The 20,467-nt window shown below is 40.9% G+C and overlaps 1 protein-coding gene and 1 pseudogene across 6 annotated transcripts in view; one reads left to right on the forward strand and one right to left on the reverse strand.

Moving 5' to 3' along the window:
- Window positions 1–20,467, forward strand: part of HTT (huntingtin) — a 193,793-nt gene that overhangs the window by 88,500 nt on the left and 84,826 nt on the right. For all 6 annotated transcript variants that reach the window (XR_005215820.1, XM_037829303.1, XM_037829304.1 and 3 more), the window contains 6 exons: window positions 1,432–1,559; window positions 5,171–5,281; window positions 12,731–12,808; window positions 13,403–13,626; window positions 14,915–14,993; window positions 15,139–15,300. Coding sequence is in view for 5 of the 6 variants with exons in the window: in XM_037829303.1 (XP_037685231.1) it covers window positions 1,432–1,559; window positions 5,171–5,281; window positions 12,731–12,808; window positions 13,403–13,626; window positions 14,915–14,993; window positions 15,139–15,300 (782 nt within the window). In the remaining variant the exon portion in view is untranslated. The remainder of the gene's footprint in view (window positions 1–1,431; window positions 1,560–5,170; window positions 5,282–12,730; window positions 12,809–13,402; window positions 13,627–14,914; window positions 14,994–15,138; window positions 15,301–20,467) is intronic.
- LOC119529179 lies at window positions 156–11,309 on the reverse strand (annotated as a pseudogene).

The following is a 20,467-nucleotide window of genomic DNA, read 5'->3' on the forward strand; positions in this document are numbered from 1 at the left end:
ACGTACATGTCCACCAGCCCGTCTGGTCTTAGTGTCTTCGAGTGTCACTGCGGCTCTGCGCTCACAGCCACCATCAGGCTCCAGCCTCAGCCGGGAGGAGCACCTCCACCTCCTCCTGCACTTGCTCTCCTCAGCCAGAGAGGGATGGAGAGGGGGTGGGGTCGATGGCCAGGAAGGGATGTGGTGGGGTGAGGTGGGTGGTTTGAGATGTTAATTCTGAAGTAGGAAATAAAAGTAGGAAAAGTGGGGATCAAACCGTCTGAGCCAGAGGGGCCTGGGAAAGTCACAGAGGTTTATAAGGACTTTAATATTTTAGAAAATCTCAGAACAAAAGAGACCAAAGTTTGGTGTGACTCCACAAAATGCTCCCATCCTTGCTGCTCTTGGTGGGCAGGGGGACCCCAGCAGAGCAAGGACGCCCTGGCTGTCCCCAGTGTCCCCGAAGCCCAGCTGCACGCTCCCCGCCCAGTCCCTCCCTGCCCAAGCGCGTCCCTGCGCCTTCTAGGTGTGGCCTGGCGGCCAGTCTTAGTTTTCCCATTCGTTTTGCTTTTACAGCATTTGTCTTAAGGCCTTTTTAAAGGTACTGTTTTCTAAGGATTGAGTATAGTACAACAGAAAGATGTACAAGTTTTAAAAGCTTCAGAATTTTAGAAATGCAAAATTATCAGTCTGTGACTGATTTTCTTATGAGGTTAAATATACTAAGGGCTCCAAGTAAAAAATCCTTAAAACTCAAGAGTAGAATAATTTCACTTTAATCTTTAGTGTCAGCTGTTGATGATGCTTGTACCAGTCCTTACCAGGTCAGAACACAGTCACATGTGCTCTTTGATTGCTTATGAGCTCCTGAAGCGAGTGCCAAGTGTGACTCCTGATTTTCCATTGGGTCCTAGGCTCATTGGGACCTTAGGCCATTCAGAATGGTGCCTACAAAGAACACAAGCAAGCAAAACAAAACACAAATAAAAAAGCTGTATCACATTGCTTTTCTCCTCCTCCTCCTCCTCCTTTTTTGGCTATTCAAGTTCTACTTAGTTTCTCATTATTGCTAATAATCAAAACGTCAGAGGAAAGATGTGAATTTTATTTTACTAGAATTTTTTTTTGTTTTTATTACAGTTATGTTCACATACCATAAAATTTGCCATTTTAACTGTTTTTGACATTGCATTCACAATGTTGTGTACTCATCACCACCATCTACTCCCAGAACTTTTTCATCATCCCAAGTTAAAAACTGCACCCATGAAGCAATAACTACCCATTCCCCTCTCCCCAGCCCCTGGTGACCTCTCATCTACTTTCTCTGTCTAGGAATTGGCTTATTCTTCTAGAATATTTCTAAAAATCACTGTTGCCAGTAATCTATTTTAAACTTGGGAAATTTCTGCTTTTGATCTAACACTTTATATTTTGCATGTGTTTTTAAAGCTTCTAGACAATCTGATACCTCAGGACCTGTTACAACTAGTAAATCCTCATCCTTGGGAAGTTTCTATCATCTTCCTTCATATCTCAAATTGCATGATGTCTTGAAGGCTACTCATGCTAACTACAAGGTATGGTCCTCTGCTTCTTTTATAAATGCACATGTACTTAAGGAATGTGTGTCATGCTTTAGTTATCCAAGAATACTAAATGAATGGGAAAATAACTTCTGTTTCACATTTTTGTGAGGGACACATTTCTCACAGTGCTTTGGAACCTTGTGTGGAATCACTTACCTTAGAACAAAGCTCTCAAAGTATGGTCTGTGGGCTCCCCAGAACCTTTTCAGGGGTTGAGGTATCAAACTACTTTATGGTGGTCCTAGGACTTTATTTGCCATTTTCACTGCAGGAGTGGTAAACTCCTGGTACTTCGGCACACATGAAGGCAGTGACCCCAGACTGCCCCAAATCATCATGGCCTCCTTCACGGCCACGCACGTGCGCCAGGCCAGGCCAGGTCCACTTAGGAATGCTCTTGAGGCAGTAAAAATTATTGCTTTTTGTGTATCCTTTTAATGTTGTTTGTGATAAAATAGGAGACTACAGATGAGGGCGGTCTTGTGCAGTTGTTTGTGATGTGAGCTGAACCAGTTATTTTTTTCATGAAATACCATTTTTACTTGAAGAAAATGACTGAAAGACAAACTATGGTTATTCAGGCTTGGCTATTTGGTAGACATTTTCTCAAAAATAAATCAAGTGAGTCTGTCACATCAAAAAAACATTTGATAATATTTGCTTATGACAAAATACAAGCTTTTAAGCAAATTTTTGAGAATTTAAAGGGGAGCTCAGAACAAAAAGTTTATGATGTAAGTGAAGAAATAAATTAGCCCTTTGGGATGTGAGTTATGGTTAGGTTTTTCAAGTTTGTGAGTTTGTCTTTGAGCTCTGTTTTTGGTGGCATCTGTCATACAAAACTTTTGGATTTTCATATTGGTGAAAATACCTCTTTTATGGTTTGGGGGCGTTAAGCTAGAGGGTCTGCAAGACCACTCCTGTGTTCGGAGATTGCTATAAGGACTCGTGGGTCTCAGCATATAGTTGACTCAGGCTGGGAGTTCAGCACAGTGCCGTGGTGAGGCTACACGGCTGGGTCGTAAGGGAAGAAGACGCAGGCGGGGTCTGGAGAAATCCACGTGCAGACTCCTTCTGCTCTCTCCTTCCTGTGGAGGTCACCGGAGCACAGTCCTCTCCAGCAGCGAAAAGGCAGCCCTGTGTGCGTGGCATTTCTGCCCCGGGGAGCTTGCTAGAGACTCAGTGCCTGAGGTTTTTACTGGGGGCTGGTCTCATAGGCACCCACTTTCTGACACGTGCCAAGATTCCACACTCCTGGAAGGAAAGCGGGTGCACAGCAGAAACCACATTGTTTGTCCGTACAGCATAGGCCCAGGGAGCCCATCAGTTAGGGAAGGTTTTATATTGGGGTTGGGAACGTTTTCCCACCCAGTTTCTGGATGCCAGCCAGGGGCCCACCAGGACTTTCTAAGGAAGCAGCCTCAGGCCTGCTGTTAGCTCTTTGCTGTACAGGTAGAGTTTTTTAGTTCAGCCTTTCTCATCTGAGATTATTACAGAAAAATTCTCCATGGTTTCTTTTAGTGCCTTTATTCATATCTTTCCTTCAAAAAATTTTATCCATGTGCAGTTTACTTTATTATTAGATGTGAAATATGATTCTAATTTAATTTTTTTCCAGATGCCTAACCAGTTTTCTGTCCCCAACACCAACTACTGAATAATCTGTTTTTTTCAGCACTGAATGATATGAAATATTACCTTTATCACATATTAGCAGCATACTTTTTAATTATGGTAGCTTCACAATATATTTTTGAGTGGATGTGCTACCCCCATTCTTATTTAGAGTTTTCGTGGATATTATTTTTGTGTGTGGACACTAGAATAAGCTTATCTGACTCCAAAAAGTCCTGAGAGTATTTTTATTGGAATCATGTTAAATTTATAGATTGATTTGGGGAGAATGATGTCCTAAGATATTGAGTCTGCCTGTCCACAAGCATGGGATGCTTTTCCACCACTTCTCATCTTCTTTCGTGCTCTTTAGGAGTACTTTATAGATCGTGGACATTTTTTGATGAGTATCCTCAGGTATTCTTTTTTGTTTGTTTGTTTTTAATATTTCTCAGTTTGTAAAAACTGTTCATAAACCTTATCTGATAATTTTGAAAGACAAATATCTTCACTTACATTTTACAAAAGAAATGGAGGCTCTGTTTAGCCACGTTTCTCTTGTCATCCCCCAGAGTACAGGGAGAGGACAGTTAAAGTGCCACACAGAGAAAGTCTTTCTTCTCAACCTGTTTTCATCTCAACTGCCCTTGCATTCCTGCACCCTTTTCTGTGCTCCCGGTGTGTTTGTTCCCTGCTGATCGTTCTCCCTGAATATCCCAGAATCCAAGGACTGCCGTTTTGATTCTGGCCTCCCTGGTATCGTGGGTTCTGTGTGTCCCTCCATGTTGCTTCCGGGTGCAGAGAATTTGCAGTTGATGTGTGTCCACAGTCTCTGGCATGGCAGGTGGAGCTTTTTGTTCTTCCTTCTGCATGTCTTTTGTTCCCTGTGCCGAGCTACTGAGTGTCACTGTTTTTCATTCTATGCTTGGCCCTTCCTGCTCCTCTGGAATCTCTGGGCTCTTCCCCAGTTTTTTTCCTCTCCAGGTCTCCACAGAACTTTTCAGCAATTCTTAAAGCCCTGAGCTTTCCATGGTGTCTTGATTCTCTCCTTGTGATCTCCTGTTCTTTATGCAAAAGATAGCCCTCCTCATGGTCTCTGCTCCCCGAACTCCCACCTCCAGAGTCCCAGGCATTGTCTTTCTGTGCATGTTGTCTGGGAGGGAGAGGTCCCCCTGTGGCAATGAGGTGACCCTCAGTCCTGGGGCTCTCGGTGCTCTCCCCTCCTGCCTCCTCCGGGACATTCCATTATCAAGTCACCTGTCCCTGGGTCTTCAGTAGCCCCACCCTTGTCTTTTCTGTCCTTTCCTTGGTCTGTTGGAAACACACTCTGGTTGCGCATACGCACGTGTGTGAGAGTTGTGTACTGTGTGCGGGTGGGCCTGCATGCTCCTTTTCTGTGTCTGCCTCTCCCTGTTTCCCTCTTCCTCTGCACGGCCTGCATCTTCTCTCCTATCACGTATGGTTGGATTTCATTTCGTTGAGCAAATACCTTTCTGTCTAAATCTTTAGAACCTTACTGAATCTTTAGAACCTTAATTTAATACTGCTTAAGACTCATTTAATACTTTGTGGCAGCCAGATAGGGCAACTGTGTCTGATCTTGAGAGTAATTTCCCCCAGGGATCCTGATGTATTTGGAACAGGACTTGGTATTTTTTGATAAACTGCTTATCAGACATTGGTTAGGAAGGCATTTGAAAGGTTTTTCTCATTATGACTGAAAATTAGGTATTATTTCTTTCAGTAGTGCCAGTGCCAATTTTCAAGATGCCTTTGAAAGAGAACAGTTTGAACATGGCTATCTAGAAGAGTAATTTCCTTTCTAATTATTTTCCCAGTGTAAAAACAAATAAGCACCTCCAGCATGGTGAGTGTGCAGGGGCAGGTGGGGCACAGTGCATTGCAGGCAGCTGCAGGTGCGTCTGTGTCTTGTCACTAGAATGGGATGGGGCCAGTGATAGTGTTTTCTCTCCTTCCACCCCCTCAAGGTCACCCTGGATCTTCAGAACAGCACTGAAAAGTTTGGGGGGTTTCTGCGCTCTGCCTTGGATGTTCTTTCACAGATTCTCGAATTGGCAACACTGCAGGATATTGGGAAGGTTTGTATTCAGTTACTTCTCATTGGGCTTTAGCTAGCATCAGAGCACACTTGATGCATGCCCTTGGGCTGATGGCATCTGCGATCGGCCCCTCCTCTGGGTACGTTCAGGACCTGGTGACAGCTTGGGGGAGTCTTCACCTGTACGCCATAGAACTTGGAGTCTGGCCCATGTCTTAATCAGGAAGTTTGAGGGGAGGGATTGCTTTTCCATCCTCTTTTGTTTGTTTACCACATATTAGCTTGATAAGGCTGTTTATTTTAGAAAATTGGCAAGTTTAAAACGTGCTTACAGAGTCCTTTATTTTCTTATTTGATCTTCACAAGTAGAAATGGGCAAAAATAGACTCCACGAGGGTATATGAAACTCAAAAACTCATGGTCTTTGCTTCTAAGTCCAGACTGTCTCATCCCCATTTTATTATGAAAATGTTCAAACATACAGAAGAGTTAAAAGAATTGTATGGTGAATATCCATATGATATGCCCACAACTCAGGTTCTACAATTGCTAACAATTTTGCTATAATTGCTCAATGTGTTTATCCATCTCTCCATATACCAAAATGCATCTTATTTTTTGATGCATTTCAAAGTCAATTACACTGAGCCCCACTTTTTAACATGTGCTTCTCTACCTCTAAGTGAAATGCAGTATGGTAATGAAGTTAATTTGTTTTCCTCTCAGTTTTTTTCTTATCTGGATATACATGTTTACTTAGTTTTAATCATTATATAGGTAATTTATGTTTTTCTTCCCAGTTACTCCATTTGCCTTTTCCCATACATCAATTTTGCACATACACTTGTCATTCTTAATGGTTGTATATTATTTTCCTGTTACAGCAAATCATCTCAAAGTTTTAGTCATGTCACCTTTTTGGTGAGGCCCTCCCTGGCTCTCTCCATATACTCTGTTCTCTTTCTCTGCTCATTTTTCTCTTTGACCCATATCATCATCAAACTTGCTGTTTATTTATACACAGCTTCCACAGCATTGCCCGGCAGATAACAGACAGGCAGTGAACTCTGTTGAGTAAATAGTAGGTGCTTTTGTGAACAGTCAGTTATCGGGGCACTCTCGATCTGCAGTGTCTGTTTGTCCTCTGGCCAGGCTGAGGGACCTGCTATTGGCCCTGACACCGTGAATGGAGGCTGAGAGGTGGGGCTGTCCCAGGGCCAGGTGGTTGATGGCAGAGCCTGTATTTAGACCATGCTCCTCACATCAGCCACTCTTTCCCATAAATCACAGCTCTTTCCAGGAGGCCTTCAGGAGCTGTGTCTGAATGTGTAACACATTAAGGTAGAAAATATAACATGTTTTAAATTTGGATGTTAGATATACTGAAATAAAAGCCATCTACTTGGGAATTTTTAAATAATAAAATGCTCCTTTTCCTCTAATTAATGGGAATTAACTTTATAATTTGTTGTTTTTGTACATTTTGTTTGTGTGGTTTCAGTTTTTTAACTTTTTGCTATGAATATCACACAGATATAGAAACAATTTCCAGTAACAGTAAGTTTTGTAGTTTCTTAATTAGTGAATATCAGATGTTATGTTTATCCAGATATTCAAAAATTAATAATTCAGAATTCATAATTTAATCAAGATTGACATTGGTTAATTTTTAATATTCCTGAAATCAGAGATATGATTAGATTTCCTTCTTTTAAAGGTGTATATAATAATTTTATCTTTGAAAATCTTGGATAATATAGCATCTTATCTTCTTATTTCTGTATAGGTAAAGGTAGTTATTTTCATCTCTACTTTCCTAGTTTTTAAAGTTGATTGTTTTTTCTGTTTGATGAAGGCCCATTTTAATTCTCAATTTTGACTTTTCTGTATATCCCTTCAGACCTACTTCAGAAGCTGTTCCTGCTTACCCACTGAATTTTCATTCCTGATCTTATAGCAGAGAATATGTGGGATGGAAACTTTCTTGGTTTTTCTTCTTTGCATTTGACTACTTACCGTAGCTGAGGCATCTCCTTGGGTGAATCATAATGCGTGGCAGGGCTTGAAATCCATTCCTGCTGCACAGCAGTTCTGGGTCAGTTAGGAAGTTATGCAGATCAGATCAGGTTTTAGATAGCTACAGAGGTGTATTTGTGTTTTTGCTATGGTTGAGGCAGCAGGAGCCTCTGCTTTCCTCAGGAAGCAGCGTTGCCCTTGTGCATGTGCTGGGCACGTGCTCAGTGTAGGCACACAGGATCTAAGCCGTGAATCGATGTCGGAAGAGGTGAGCTGGACCTGGGACAATGTGTGAGCAGTTTTCCTTCAGGTTTCTGAGAACTTAACTGGTTACAGGATAGGCAGGCAAAGAACGATTTTTGAATAAAAAGTACAGTTGTTTTGTTTTGATTTTCTAAATACTGACATTGGGTATGAAAAAGAATCACTTATAATTCCGTATCTTCCACAAATAGTTGTTTAATTTTTTTCTTTTCTAGACCTTGTTTATTCCATAGTCTGTTTTATATTTGTTTTTTGCATTGTTATACAAATTTTTCCACGTCACTCCTCATTGCTCTATATTATATATTTTCTCTGGCTGCTTTTAATACTTTATACTGGTTTTAAGTAATATGATTATGATGCACCTTGGTGTAGTTTTCTTCATGTTTCTTGCACTTGGGATTTGTTAAACTTATCTGATCTCTGGCTTTATAGTTTTTTTCAAGCTTGGAAAAATTCTGGTCATTATTTCTTCAAATATTTTTCCTGTTTCCTACTCCTTTTTTTCCTCTCCTATGGGAATTCCAATTACCTGTATATTAGGTTCCTTGAAGTTTTCCCAAAGCTCACTGATGTTCTTTTCACTGATTTTGATTCTTTCATATCTCTGTTTCATTTTGTTTGGGTTCTTTTGCTGTGTCTTCAAGTTCACTCATCTTTTCTCTGGAATGTCTGATCTGCCTTTAATCCTACCCAGTGAATTTTTTTTTTAAATTTCTAGCAGCCTTATTTGTAATAGCCACAAACTAGAAACAGCCCAAATATTCATTAACAGGTGAATGGATAAATTGTTGTATAGTTATATATTGGAGTATTACTAAGCAATGAAAAAGGAATGAATTATTGATGCCACAACATGGATGACTCTTCAAATAATAATCCTCAGTGAAAAAGGACAAAATATATATATACCCTTTTATTCCATTTATATATAATTCTAGAAAACACAAACTAATCTATAGGGGCAATGCAGATCAGTGGTTGTCTGGGGACAAGAGAAGCAGCCAGAGGAATTATAAAAGAGCACAAAAACTTTTGGGGGTGGTGGATATGTTTGTTATCTTGAACACACTGTGTTCCATGAGTGTATACAGATGTTGAATTTTAGCTGATTATACACTTAAAATAAATGAAAGTCATTGCTTTTTTTCACTCTCCTCCTATGGTACACAGTGCTGATTGCTAGAGGTTAAATGATGCATGATGATGTCATAACTCTTACAACTAAATGGAATGTGTGCTCGTGTATTCTTTGGTTTTAAAATTTTCTGTTTTGCTTTCCAATATGATATTCATATAACCAGAAGTATACTAGAGCAGGATTGCTCCAGCTTACAAGAGCTGATTGTGCACATCTGTTCCCACCTTCGTCTTTAGAGATACTGTGGTGAGAGCTTGAACCCAGCCATAGTGCAAGTATTTATACCACAGAAACTGGTTGTGTACTGTGGAACCTGAAGCAGGACTCACCCCGAAAAACAAAATAGGGGAAGGCCCTATGGGACTGCCCCAAACCATCTTACATTGGAGCCAGCTGAGTCCGAATAAAGAGGCGCTAAATGCCAGGGTGATTAATCCAAATCCATTCATTGGGAGAAGTTGTGTACAGAGAGCTGCAGCTACCTCGTGACAGAGAGACAGCAAGAAATTCACCTAAGTATGTCTGCATCTATGGGAACTGCTCTACGGATTATATATGGTTGAGGAACAAAGGTAGTTAAGTGCCAGGGGCTTGCATGCAAGTACTAGGAAAACATCTCGGTGTGTGCTTTTTTCTCAAAACAAGATGTGCTCAGGGCGGGCTGTGCTCAGGTTAGAATAGCAGAAGCTCGGTGTGCTTCCAGGGTGTTCTGGGAAGGGATGTCTGAGGCGGGCAGGGGCAAGGGCAGTCCCTGGTGTCAGGCTGGAGATGCTGCAGGTACTACAAATCAGGGTTATTTTTTGTTTTTGTTTTTGTTTTTTTTGTTTTGTTTGTTTTTTTGGACAATTGATCGATAACCATTTACCAGCTCGCCTACATAGTGTAGCTAAAACCTACATAAACAAAAGCTCATTGGAGTCCTTAATTTTTTATTTTTTTTTTAACTAGGCACTATGTATATGAGAATGAATGATGCCATCAAGGAGTCCTTAATTTTTAATAGTGTAAAAGGATCCTGAGACCAAAACATTTGAGGAAAACTGAAGTACAAGATTGGCAATGAAGGGAAAGACTTGTCTTTATGGAACTAGAAAGTGTTTCTAGAGAGAAAAGCAGAAAGAAAAAGATGGGATTTTCATACACTCACCCCTATCAAGAAAACCTTTTGTAGGGATTTGTACTTTAGCTGCCCTCCCCACCTGCTGTCACCGCCATTCTGCCACAGGGCTCATGAGTGACATAGCTTTTCCCTTGAGCCCAGGAGAGTCTGGGATGGAATCATTAGTTCCTTCCTGAATTTACAGAGCTCAAAGAGCTGCTCTGAGGGATAGGGTTGCCACATCCTTGGATCTATTATTTTGTTTCCCCCATAGCTATGCATGGACAAAAAAAAAAAAAAAAGTAACTATTAAGGTACTGCTTGGAAAAAGAGTCACATCAGACAGTGTTTTTTAGATAATGGGTTCCAATACCAGCAAGTGGGGTAAGAGGTTCATGACACAAATATTTGTGAATCAACCACCAAAATACCAAGATCTGATAACTTTCACCAACAATTCTGAGGCAACTGAAGTATAGAAGAAGCTCTAGAGCCAGCAGCCTTACCTTCTGTTCTTCAGTGCACTTTTAACTATGTAGAATGGTGTGGAGAGTGTCAGTGTGCTAATGCTCCATCATCTCAATTGAGAGCTCCCAGGAAGCCAAACGGCTGAAATTAAAAAAAAACAAACAAACACACTTCCATTAAATAAATCAGTAGCGAGTTGATTATGTTAATAGAATCCTACTTTCCTGTTTCACAACAAATCAGAAATACACACTTCAGGGCTTTTTCATCTCCACTGCATAGAGGTCTGATCGCTTCTAGCTAAAAATGAGGATTTGCTGGCATATTTCAGGCAGCTTCTTCAGGTCTGTGTCTGAATACAGGATCTTTTCTTCAGCTTTGGCTAGGACCTCACCCCAGGGGTTCACGACAGTGCCTTGTCCCCAGGCAACATAGAGGCTTGGTCATCCCGGGCAGGAAATGCCATGGCCACATTCATCTGATTATCAACAGCCGGGTCTTGCTGAAGCAGCTCCTAGTGATCTGGTCCAGTGGTCACATTAAAAGCTCCAGGACCCACCAACAGCTGGCAGCCTCTGTGCATGGATTTGTGCAAGCTCTGTAAAGCGGATGTAGTAACATGTCCAGGCCCACTCTGCAGCTGCATAAGGAGTATCAAATATGGAGAAACTATCACCAGGACTCAAATGTCTGAGATTCTTGTTTAATTTTCCCAGGAACATCAATGTCAAACAGATGGATCTTTCTGTACTTTACCAACAAAGTGCCATCGGGCCCAGACATGGCCCAAGTGTTATATAATTTCCCAGCATCATCTTCTTTCAGGAATGGAACCTCCAGTGAGATATATGTCGTACTCCTTTGCTACTTCAGAAAACTTCTGTGTGGATTCACCAGGAATTTTCTCTGCATACTCAGGAAAATATTTTGTGCCATATGGAGAATTAGAGAATTCTGGCAGAGAAACTCTTTTGGCTCCTTGCATTGCAGCCTTGCCAACAAGGCCACAACCTCTTATGTGGTTATCTGATTGATGAAAGAAACTTCAAGCTGAATGAGGGCCAAGCGGAAAGAGGTCATGGTTCTCCGAGGAAGCACCTTCCACCCGTGCTGAGCACAGGTGTCCACACTGGCGGCAGCGGTGCCGCAAGGGCCGGGGCTCCTAGCCAGTGTATTTGTAGTCACTGGAGTTGTAGTTTTCATCTCTAGAAGTTCAATTTGCATCTTTTTTATATCTTTCATTTCTCTACTTAACTTTTTGAACATATGGATTCCAGTTATGATAACTTTTAATGTTTCTCTAGTAACTAAAACATCTACATCAGTTCTTTGTCTTTTCTCATTGGTTGATAGTATTCTGCTCATTACGGATCCTGTTTTCCTGCTTCTTTGCATTTCTGGTCCTCTGTGATTGGATACCAGATGTTGTGAATTTTGCCTTGTTGGGTGTAGGTATTTTTGTATGCTTACAAATCTTGAACTTTATTTTGGTATCGGTTAAGTTACTTGGAAATAGTTTGATTCTTTCAGGTCTTGCATTTATGATTTGTTAAATAGGTCAGAGCGGTGCTTGGTTGAGGGCTAATTATTTACCACTGCCGGGGCAAGACCTTCTTGAGAACTCCATCCAATGCCCAATGAATTATGAGTTTTCCCAGTCTGGCTGGTGGACAGCCCCCGTTCCCAGCCTGTGTGAGCATGCAGCACCGTTGCCCCTCATCCTGTCGGATGGTTCTTTCCCTGGCCTCGGGTGGTGTCCTCACACACAGGCGTGCATCAGGAGTGTTTCTGTCTCTGTGCAGCTCTCTTCTCCCTGGTTCTCTGTCCTATGAATTCCGCTTTCTTGGTTTCCTGGACTCTTGGCTCCTTCTCCCCAACTGAGGGCATCTCCCAGGTTCTGCTCTGTTCCTCCCACTTACACCACAACTGGAAACCTGATCAAGGCTTTAAGGTGGGACAGTTGTGGGACATCTCCTTTGTTGCCTGTGTCTCAGGGATTAAGGACCTTCATTGCCTGGTGTTCAGTGTTTTGGAAACTGAAATCATTTTTGCAGATTGCTGTGAGGCACTTCTAGGACTAATGTGAGTTACACATTAATGACACATTCTTTTGAGGTAAACGTATTATGTTCACTTGAACGTAAACTCCATAAAAGCAGGGGTTTTTTCATTCTTTTGTACCCTTCTGAATTCCTGCACTGAAAATAGAGCTGAACACATAGTAGATAATAAATATTTGTTGAGTGAGCAAATGAATGTAAAAATGAATAAATCAACGTATAAATGCAGGAAGGAATGGTTGAAATATATATACTTTGATTTCAGTACATTATACTATCTTTGTTTAAGATGATAAAGAATTATAACCTTTGATTTTTACTAAATTATACAATTTAAATAGAAGCTATTTGGTATCTTTGATTTCTGTCTAGGATTCACAATAATAGTAAATCATCTGAGAGCCACTTGTTTTAATGTCTTACTGTTCATTCTTTTCATAGTGTGTTGAAGAGATCCTCGGATACCTGAAATCCTGCTTTAATCGAGAACCAATGATGGCGACTGTTTGTGTCCAACAGGTAAGAAAGAAAGTGGTTTCCTGCACTTGTCTTTTAAATCCTTCACTCCAGGCATGATGACATAATGACTTCCCTTAAGAAGGTCGTGCTGGTGGCTTGATCAACAGGAAGGGGTAAAATAGTCTAGCAATCCCACCTGCCCCTTCTTTGTCACTCCATTATTTAGGCCATGGTGGCTGTTTGGAAGTGTGAGTTCTCTTTCCCTCGCTGTGCCGTGTCTTAATCTTCAGAAAGAGAATATCCACCTTGTAAATGGCAGAGGCTATTAGTAGCTCTGCTGAACCCTCCTTATTTGACCATTGCCTTAGTATCCCTCCAGGTTTTTGTTTGAAATGTTCAGTCTTATTTAGAATCATGGGAATACTTGAAACTACTGGGGGCCAGTAGTTTCTTATTTAAAGTATAAACAGCACATCACAAGCAGCAGCTCTGCCATGTGTACGTAGCATTACTTAACAAGAATTTCACAATCTGAATTTTTGGTAACATGTCCAATTATGTGTAGATGGATTTGCTGTTTGTATGGGAGATTCTTAAAGTGTCACTCAGGCTGCATTAAGTCAAGTATTGATGACTTCAGTTCTTTTATTCCAGTTGTTGAAGACTCTTTTTGGAACAAACTTGGCATCGCAGTTTGATGGCTTCTCCTCCAACCCCAGCAAGTCCCAAGGCTGTGCGCAGCGCCTGGGCTCCTCCAGCGTGAGGCCAGGCTTGTACCACTACTGCTTCATGGCTCCCTATACCCACTTCACGCAGGCCTTGGCCGATGCCAGTCTGAGGAACATGGTCCGGGCCGAGCCAGAGCACGACACTTCGGGGTAACCGTCCCTCTGCTCTCTCTCTGTCAGTAATGCTCTCTTTGTAGAGTCATGAAAGAGGAAGCAGTAACTAATTTATTTAAAAAAAAAAAAAAAAAAAAATTTAGATAACATCTTCCAGTAGTCGACTGTTTTCAAAGAACCGTGATTATGGCTTAGCCCTGCCTTCATCCAGTGAGTGGGATGGGCTCCTGGGGGATTTGCTCATCTCCGGTGGTGGGAAGGGGAAGGGGAATGCCAAGTGGCTGCTGGGACGCAGCCAGCGCTAATACCCAAATTAATCAACAAACCAGAGCTGAGATTAAAAAAAGAAGGCCTTGGATATTTAAATCACATTATTATTTTCCAGTACTAATTAAATGGCATTTTCCTTTATAGTAAAGTAGCACTTTTCAGATCTGTGACTAAAGTGAAAGGGCAGCTTTGACATTTCACTGTAGTGTTTGCATTTAGAGGCATTTAAAGGGCATAGAAGAGTCTTGGGTGTTTCACTTTGTGGTTTGTAAGCTTATGGATAAAAGCTTCTTTTCACTTTAATTTATGTTTGTGATGTGTCTTAAATTACCATAATTTTTATCTGATATTTGAGCTGCTTCTCTGTATAGTAACAACAATAGAATTCTTTGTTTTTCTTTTTATGAATGTGTAGGGTTCACACAGCTACAATTGAAATGTGAGAGTCAGGAACCAAGGAAAACACCCATGTTCCTGGCTTTGTGTTAACATTGGTAACATACTTATCATGCATCCAAACTTCAGGAATAAACCTCTTTAAATAATCTGTGTAATATTATGGGGTGCACATAAACAAACAATCAGGCTGTGTGTGTGTGTGTACACATTTTACTGTCTTATAATTATACATATGTATCTTGTAAAAAGAAAAGGATGTAATTGAGGTAAATGTTGTAAAGTGTTTTTTTCCCCCAAAAGAAGTCAAGTGATATCTTCTAAATTACCAAATCTTTCAAACGACCATGACATTTTTTTCTAGCCCCACTAAGACTCTGCAAGTAGCGAGTTTTTTGTAGCAGAAGAAAAGCTCTTCAGCTAGCTCCTACAGGTGACAAAACTTGATGGCTGTCAGTCAGTGGCAAACTCTAAATTTAGTTTAGTTATCATCAGGAAAAGAAGAACATGATATTTTTGTGTTGAATGACCTTTCAAGTTCTTTTTGACTCTGAAGTGCTCGGATTTGGTGAATACGAAATTAGTTTGAACTGGAGTATAGCTGAGTATAGGAGATTATTTAAGGATATTCTTCTCTCCTTTCTTTTCCCATTTGCAGGTGGTTTGATGTACTCCAGAAGGTGTCTACCCAATTGAAAACAAATCTCACGGGTGTCACGAAGAACCGTGCGGACAAGGTAAATGTGAGCCATGGCTTAAGAAGGCAGGTGCACATCCAGTGGTGTTCATGCTAGAAATAAAATGAGAGCTGGAGCTTTCCAGGTTGGTGATTTGAAACTTTTAGATGAAGAATCACTTAAAGTTTTTTCTCTTTTTTTATAGAATGCTATTCATAACCACATTCGTTTATTTGAGCCTCTTGTGATAAAAGCTTTAAAACAGTACACAACGACAACGTCTGTGCAGTTACAGAAGCAGGTGTTGGACTTGCTGGCGCAGCTGGTTCAGTTACGGGTTAACTACTGTCTTCTGGATTCAGATCAGGTTTGTCATGTTTTTAATCTTTCATCCACCATACTTGTTCCCAATTTAGTAAAAATTACCTTAAAATGATACTGAAATCTACCTTAAGGAAATATGAAACTTGTATTTCCCCCACCAATTGCTGCCTGATATCTATTTCATGCATCTAGTTGCATACAGGTGCCTAGTACATAAACTTTTAAAAGAGTAGTTTCTGTTGACTGAAGGATAAAAATGGTAACAGTGGACACAAGTTCACAGGAAAAATGTTGTCTAAAGGACATATTTTATTAATCTGTCAGGTTGTGTTTTTGTTTCCAGGAACAAATTAAATTTGCATGATTGTCCAAAAAAGAAAAAAAAAGTCTCAGTTTACAAATGTTAACTGTATATAAAGGAATGTGGAAAAATTCAGTTCTTAAGTTATAATAAATGTTCACTTTTGGTTTTAGAAAAACAATTGATCAACATCCATGAATTTGTTTTGTATCATGCTAGTAAACAGTAAGTGTATGGGTATTTTCCCAAGTAATTTTGCTTGCTTTTTCTGGAACAAAACATTAAGTGCTTGCAGAGTTTTTCAAGTGAGAGAAAAAAAATTTTAAGAAAAGCCAGGAAACTTTCTCTTTTTTTCCCCATCCTTCATCTTCATTAGATCAAATTATTTTGCAAAGCTTGTCTGGCTTCACAGAGGGGCAGCCTCTGCTGTGTTATCTGGCTAATTAAAATATATTAAGAAAATCTTTATAGCCAGAACCAACTTAATCATCAAATAGCAAGTGAAAACCAAACATCACAGGAATTACTGTGCTTGGGAGATGTACTATGTCCCAAATGTGAACAAGGTAATTTTATAATTTATTAAATCAGCTTCTTTGGAGATGAAAGATTGGAAATCCTACTGGTAGATAATCACTGGACTGGCTTTGGACTGAAATGCTCCCTTTTAATTCTTTTCTTATTATCTTTCCCCTCTGTGTCCCCCAGTTTTTCTTTAAAGTCAGCACAGTACTGTATATGAATCTTTCTTGTGGTATATATGTCTCCCATTTGTCTGATTCCTTGATGTACTATATCTTTACAATAGAATATTTTAGCTCTAGGCCCTATTGCCCCTTTAGCCAAGCACATGCCAAATTATAAATGAGTCCTGCTGGCCTTTAAAGTATCTTTATGAGACAGGTCCTCAATCGTCAAGTGGTTTTTCAATTTTTAGGCTTCTTCTTTGTGTCTGAAGTTGAGTTGATCTCTTGTTTTGAATGTAAAAGTTGAATTTCGAATGCGAAAGTCGCTTAAAGATGGCCAGAAACTGCGGCTAAGTTGACTGAGAACTGTCTTAAAGCCATTAAGCTTCCTATATTCCATTTTCTGCTGCCCTTGCTCCAGGCATTTAGAGAGTCAGGGACCCTTAACCCCCTGCTTCCATTAAAGGAGAACTGTGGTATTTACCCTATGGCATTCCTGAGGCTGAAGATGGGATGATTCCTTTAAATATTGGCTTGCTTGAATAAAATATCTGCCTAGGTTTAGATTTTGCCATTTCCCAGATAATTTGGACAGAGACTTATTTTATCACACCATGAATGCTTCTGATGTGTTCACCCCTGTTTGTGCTGTGTACAAAATGTAGGCCATGTGAAGTCTGCCTGTTGGAGATTTAGGAACTGCTGCCCCAAATCTGTGTTTTCCTTAGCAGGTGAGGGAGTCAGTTCTTTCTCCTCGTTGTGTGTTGATAATCTGCACACCATCTGTTGGGGCAGGGTGTGACTCAGTCACCTGTTAGGGAAGGGAGCTCCTTCCCCTGAGCACCAGGAGGAGGGGGAAGGCCCCGGGAGGAGAAGCCTGTCCTTTGATGAGGCCTCCCTCGCCTCCCAGCTCGCTGATGCTGTCACATGGACCAGAAAACTAGTGTTCCCTGAATGCCCTTCTCTGGCTGTGAGTACAAAACATGGTTCTAGCAGCTCCTGTAGTGTTTTCTTGATCCTTATAGAGGATATAAATCCTCATAATTTCTCTTTAGAGAACTGGGAAACTATCCTAGAATAAACTTTGTACAGCTGAGTGGGCATGATGGGCAAAAATTTGTCACTTCGGTGGATTTGTTCCTTGGTAATTATTTTGTGTGTCACTCTATAAATATTTATGGTAATCTGTTTACATCCTTTTTATATCACCAATACTGAATTGAGTAGAAAAATAAATTGACAGTTTTAAAAATGGGATTATTAATAGAAAAAAAAACCATATATATATATATATATATATATATATGGCCAAAGATTTTACCTAGCCATTCTCCCTCATCCACTCACCTACCCCCCATTCCAAACAAAGTTGGAATTTAAATGGTAAGCCATAATTAAAATTTATTTGGGAGCAGCATTTTTGCAAAATCCAGAGACTTATTTTAAACAGATTATCAGTTATGATATATAATTTCAAGCAATCCATGCTTAGCCTTTTTAAAAGGAATGTAATCTAATAAGAACAGCTGAAACCCTTGATTTTCCTGTGGAAGCTGGCTCTCACCTGTGAACAGGCTGCCTGGCCTTCCTCACAGGGTTATTCAGGAGGTGATTCTGGCAGGAGGTGGCAAATCATGTCACTTGATACAGATTCTTTTGAAAAAGATTCTGTTAGATCCCAGAAGAAGAAACTAATGTGTAGAAAGAGTTTCTAACTCAGGGGCCCCACAGCTTATCTCACAAGAAAACAGGTGCCCCATAAACTAAAGAATGAAGGCTGTTCAAAGCTGTTCAAGGCTGTCCCAGCCACAGGGGCACCTCAAAGGCGGGTAAGGCAAGGTCGGAGATGCCCATAAGAGAACAAGCAAAAAGGCCTGCTCTCCCCAGCTAGATAATGCAGCTGCTCTCCTAAAAAGAATATTGTCTCAGAATTCTAGCAACCAATCAGTCCAAAACTAGATAAGCACTTACCCAATCGAGGCACAGAACATCACAGCAGACACCCTACCCAACATGGGTTCCTTTTTTTGTTAAGAAAATGCTGCTCTCAGATAGAGAGCATGAGCCATTATCTTTTTTCTTCTTTGCTACTGGCTCCCACCTGCTTTCTTCTTCTAATAAATCTTAAACTTTACACTTAAACTTTGACTCGCTGCGTTGTGTGGATTCTTGAACAGCTCTGAACCAAACAGATTCGTTCTTAAAAAGTCCATGGAACTGCACAACACAGTTGTTCTAGTTTGCTAATGCTGCTGGAATGCAAAACACCAGAAATGGATTGGCTTTTATAAAAGGGGGGTTATTTGGTTATACAGTTACAGTCTTAAGGCCATAAAGTGTCCAAGGTAACACATCAGCAACCGGGTACCTTCACTGGAGGATGGCCAATGGTGTCTGGAAAACCTCTGTTAGCTGGGAAGGCACATGGCTGGCATCTGCTTGCTCCCAGTTGCATTTCAAAATGGCGTTCTCCAAAATGTCTGCATCAGCTTCCAATGGCAGTTTTCAAAATGTCTGTCTCAGCAGCTGCAGCTAGCTGTGAGCTCCTGCTGTCTGAGCTTATATAGTGCTCCAGTAAACTGAACAAGACCCACACTGAATGGGCGGGGCCACATCTCCATGGAAATTATCCAATCAGAGTTATCACCTACAGTTGGGTGGGTCACATCTCCATGAACACTGAACCAATAGGTTCCAACCCAATCCCCACTGATATGTCTGCCCCACAAGAATGCATTAAAGAATATGGCTTTTTCTGGGGCACATAAATATACAAACCAGCACAACAGTGAGCCCTAAGTTAAACCATGGACTATAGTTAATGGTACAGTTATAAAAATGTGCTTTCATCACTTGTAATAAATGTAGCAACCAATGCAAGTGTTAGTAATAGGGTGGTTTGTGGGAATACTGTATTTTATGCATGCTTTTTCTGTAAACCCACAACTTCTTTAATTAAAAAAAAAAAAAAGACATAACCCTGCAGGTCTTGGGCTAATTCCTGAGGAGTCTTGTGTTAAAATTGCATTAAATGTAAACACTGATTCTAGTTCCTGAGAAACGTTGTTTATCAAATATTTCATTGAAAATAAAATTGAGTGATTGGGGGAAAAGCAGTCATTTTGGTTAGAGTCACTATAGATAAAATTGCTTTTGGTCATCAAAATTTGACTTTCATTGTAGGCCTGTGATCTTGGGCTGCTTCTCTATGTGAGATAGGAAATTTTAGGGGATAGAAATATTACAATTCTCCATTTCTTCCTAGGCATATTGTCCACGACTTTATCCACGTTAAAGCATCTGTTTCCCTAGGAGAAACAAGGAACTACATTGAGGATGCTGAGTTCCTCACAAGTGGTTCTGGGGGGAGGGGCACCCTCTAAGAGGTATCGAGAGGCCAAGCCGATGCTCAGTCCTTCTCCAGGCTTTACCCGGCTACCAACTTGACTCTTCCTTTTTTTTTTTTTCACCGAAGGTGTCAGAAGAAAATTGGTCTAAAAGGGCTGTTTCCCTCTTCAGGGAATAGGCTTATTGGGGGGTGGTTGGGGAACTTCATCCCTTCCTTTAGCACCGGGAGGCTGGGTGGAGAAAGCCCCAGTCCCCAGAAGTGGGTGCAGTGGCCGAGACGGAAGCCGGCTCCCTGTTGCTGCAGCCTTGGGGCCTGCAGCGAGTGGGGCTCAGACTGGAAACTAGAGCTCTGGAGTGATCCTTTCTCAGTGAAGAGCACATCACTGACTGGCCTGTCTTTTCCTCACAGTCCCCGAGTACTGATTCATCGTGGGTGGAAAGTGATTTTCTCGTATGTAATTACAGACCACGATCTCTCTTTGGGTCAACTTTAGTAGACAAAGGGAATAAACAGCTCCCCACTATTAAAAGAGAATCGTTAGATGAGCTAAATTCCTTCTTTAGGCGTTGTGCATGGAGCCTTTTCTCAAAACTTGAATAACTTTGTTGCTTTCATTCTGTCTTTCTTCACTCTCCATCCGATACATGAATATCGAGAGAGGTTTGTCTATGTGTAGGTGTTGGTTTCCTGTGGGTCCCAGCAACCTTTCTGCTCACTTGGGCATGGCCAACTCCCACATTTGTTTTGATTTGCTTTTGTCACTCAGCCTCCTCTTTTCTCCTCTCCCCCTGGTTCTTGGGGTTCAGACCATCACAGTGGTTATGAACAAGGATAGGAAACGTGAACAGGGAGAACGCTGAGCTCCATCCACAGA

This window comes from Choloepus didactylus, chromosome 3, assembly GCF_015220235.1.
Source record: "Choloepus didactylus isolate mChoDid1 chromosome 3, mChoDid1.pri, whole genome shotgun sequence".
Taxonomy (NCBI): domain Eukaryota; kingdom Metazoa; phylum Chordata; class Mammalia; order Pilosa; family Megalonychidae; genus Choloepus; species Choloepus didactylus.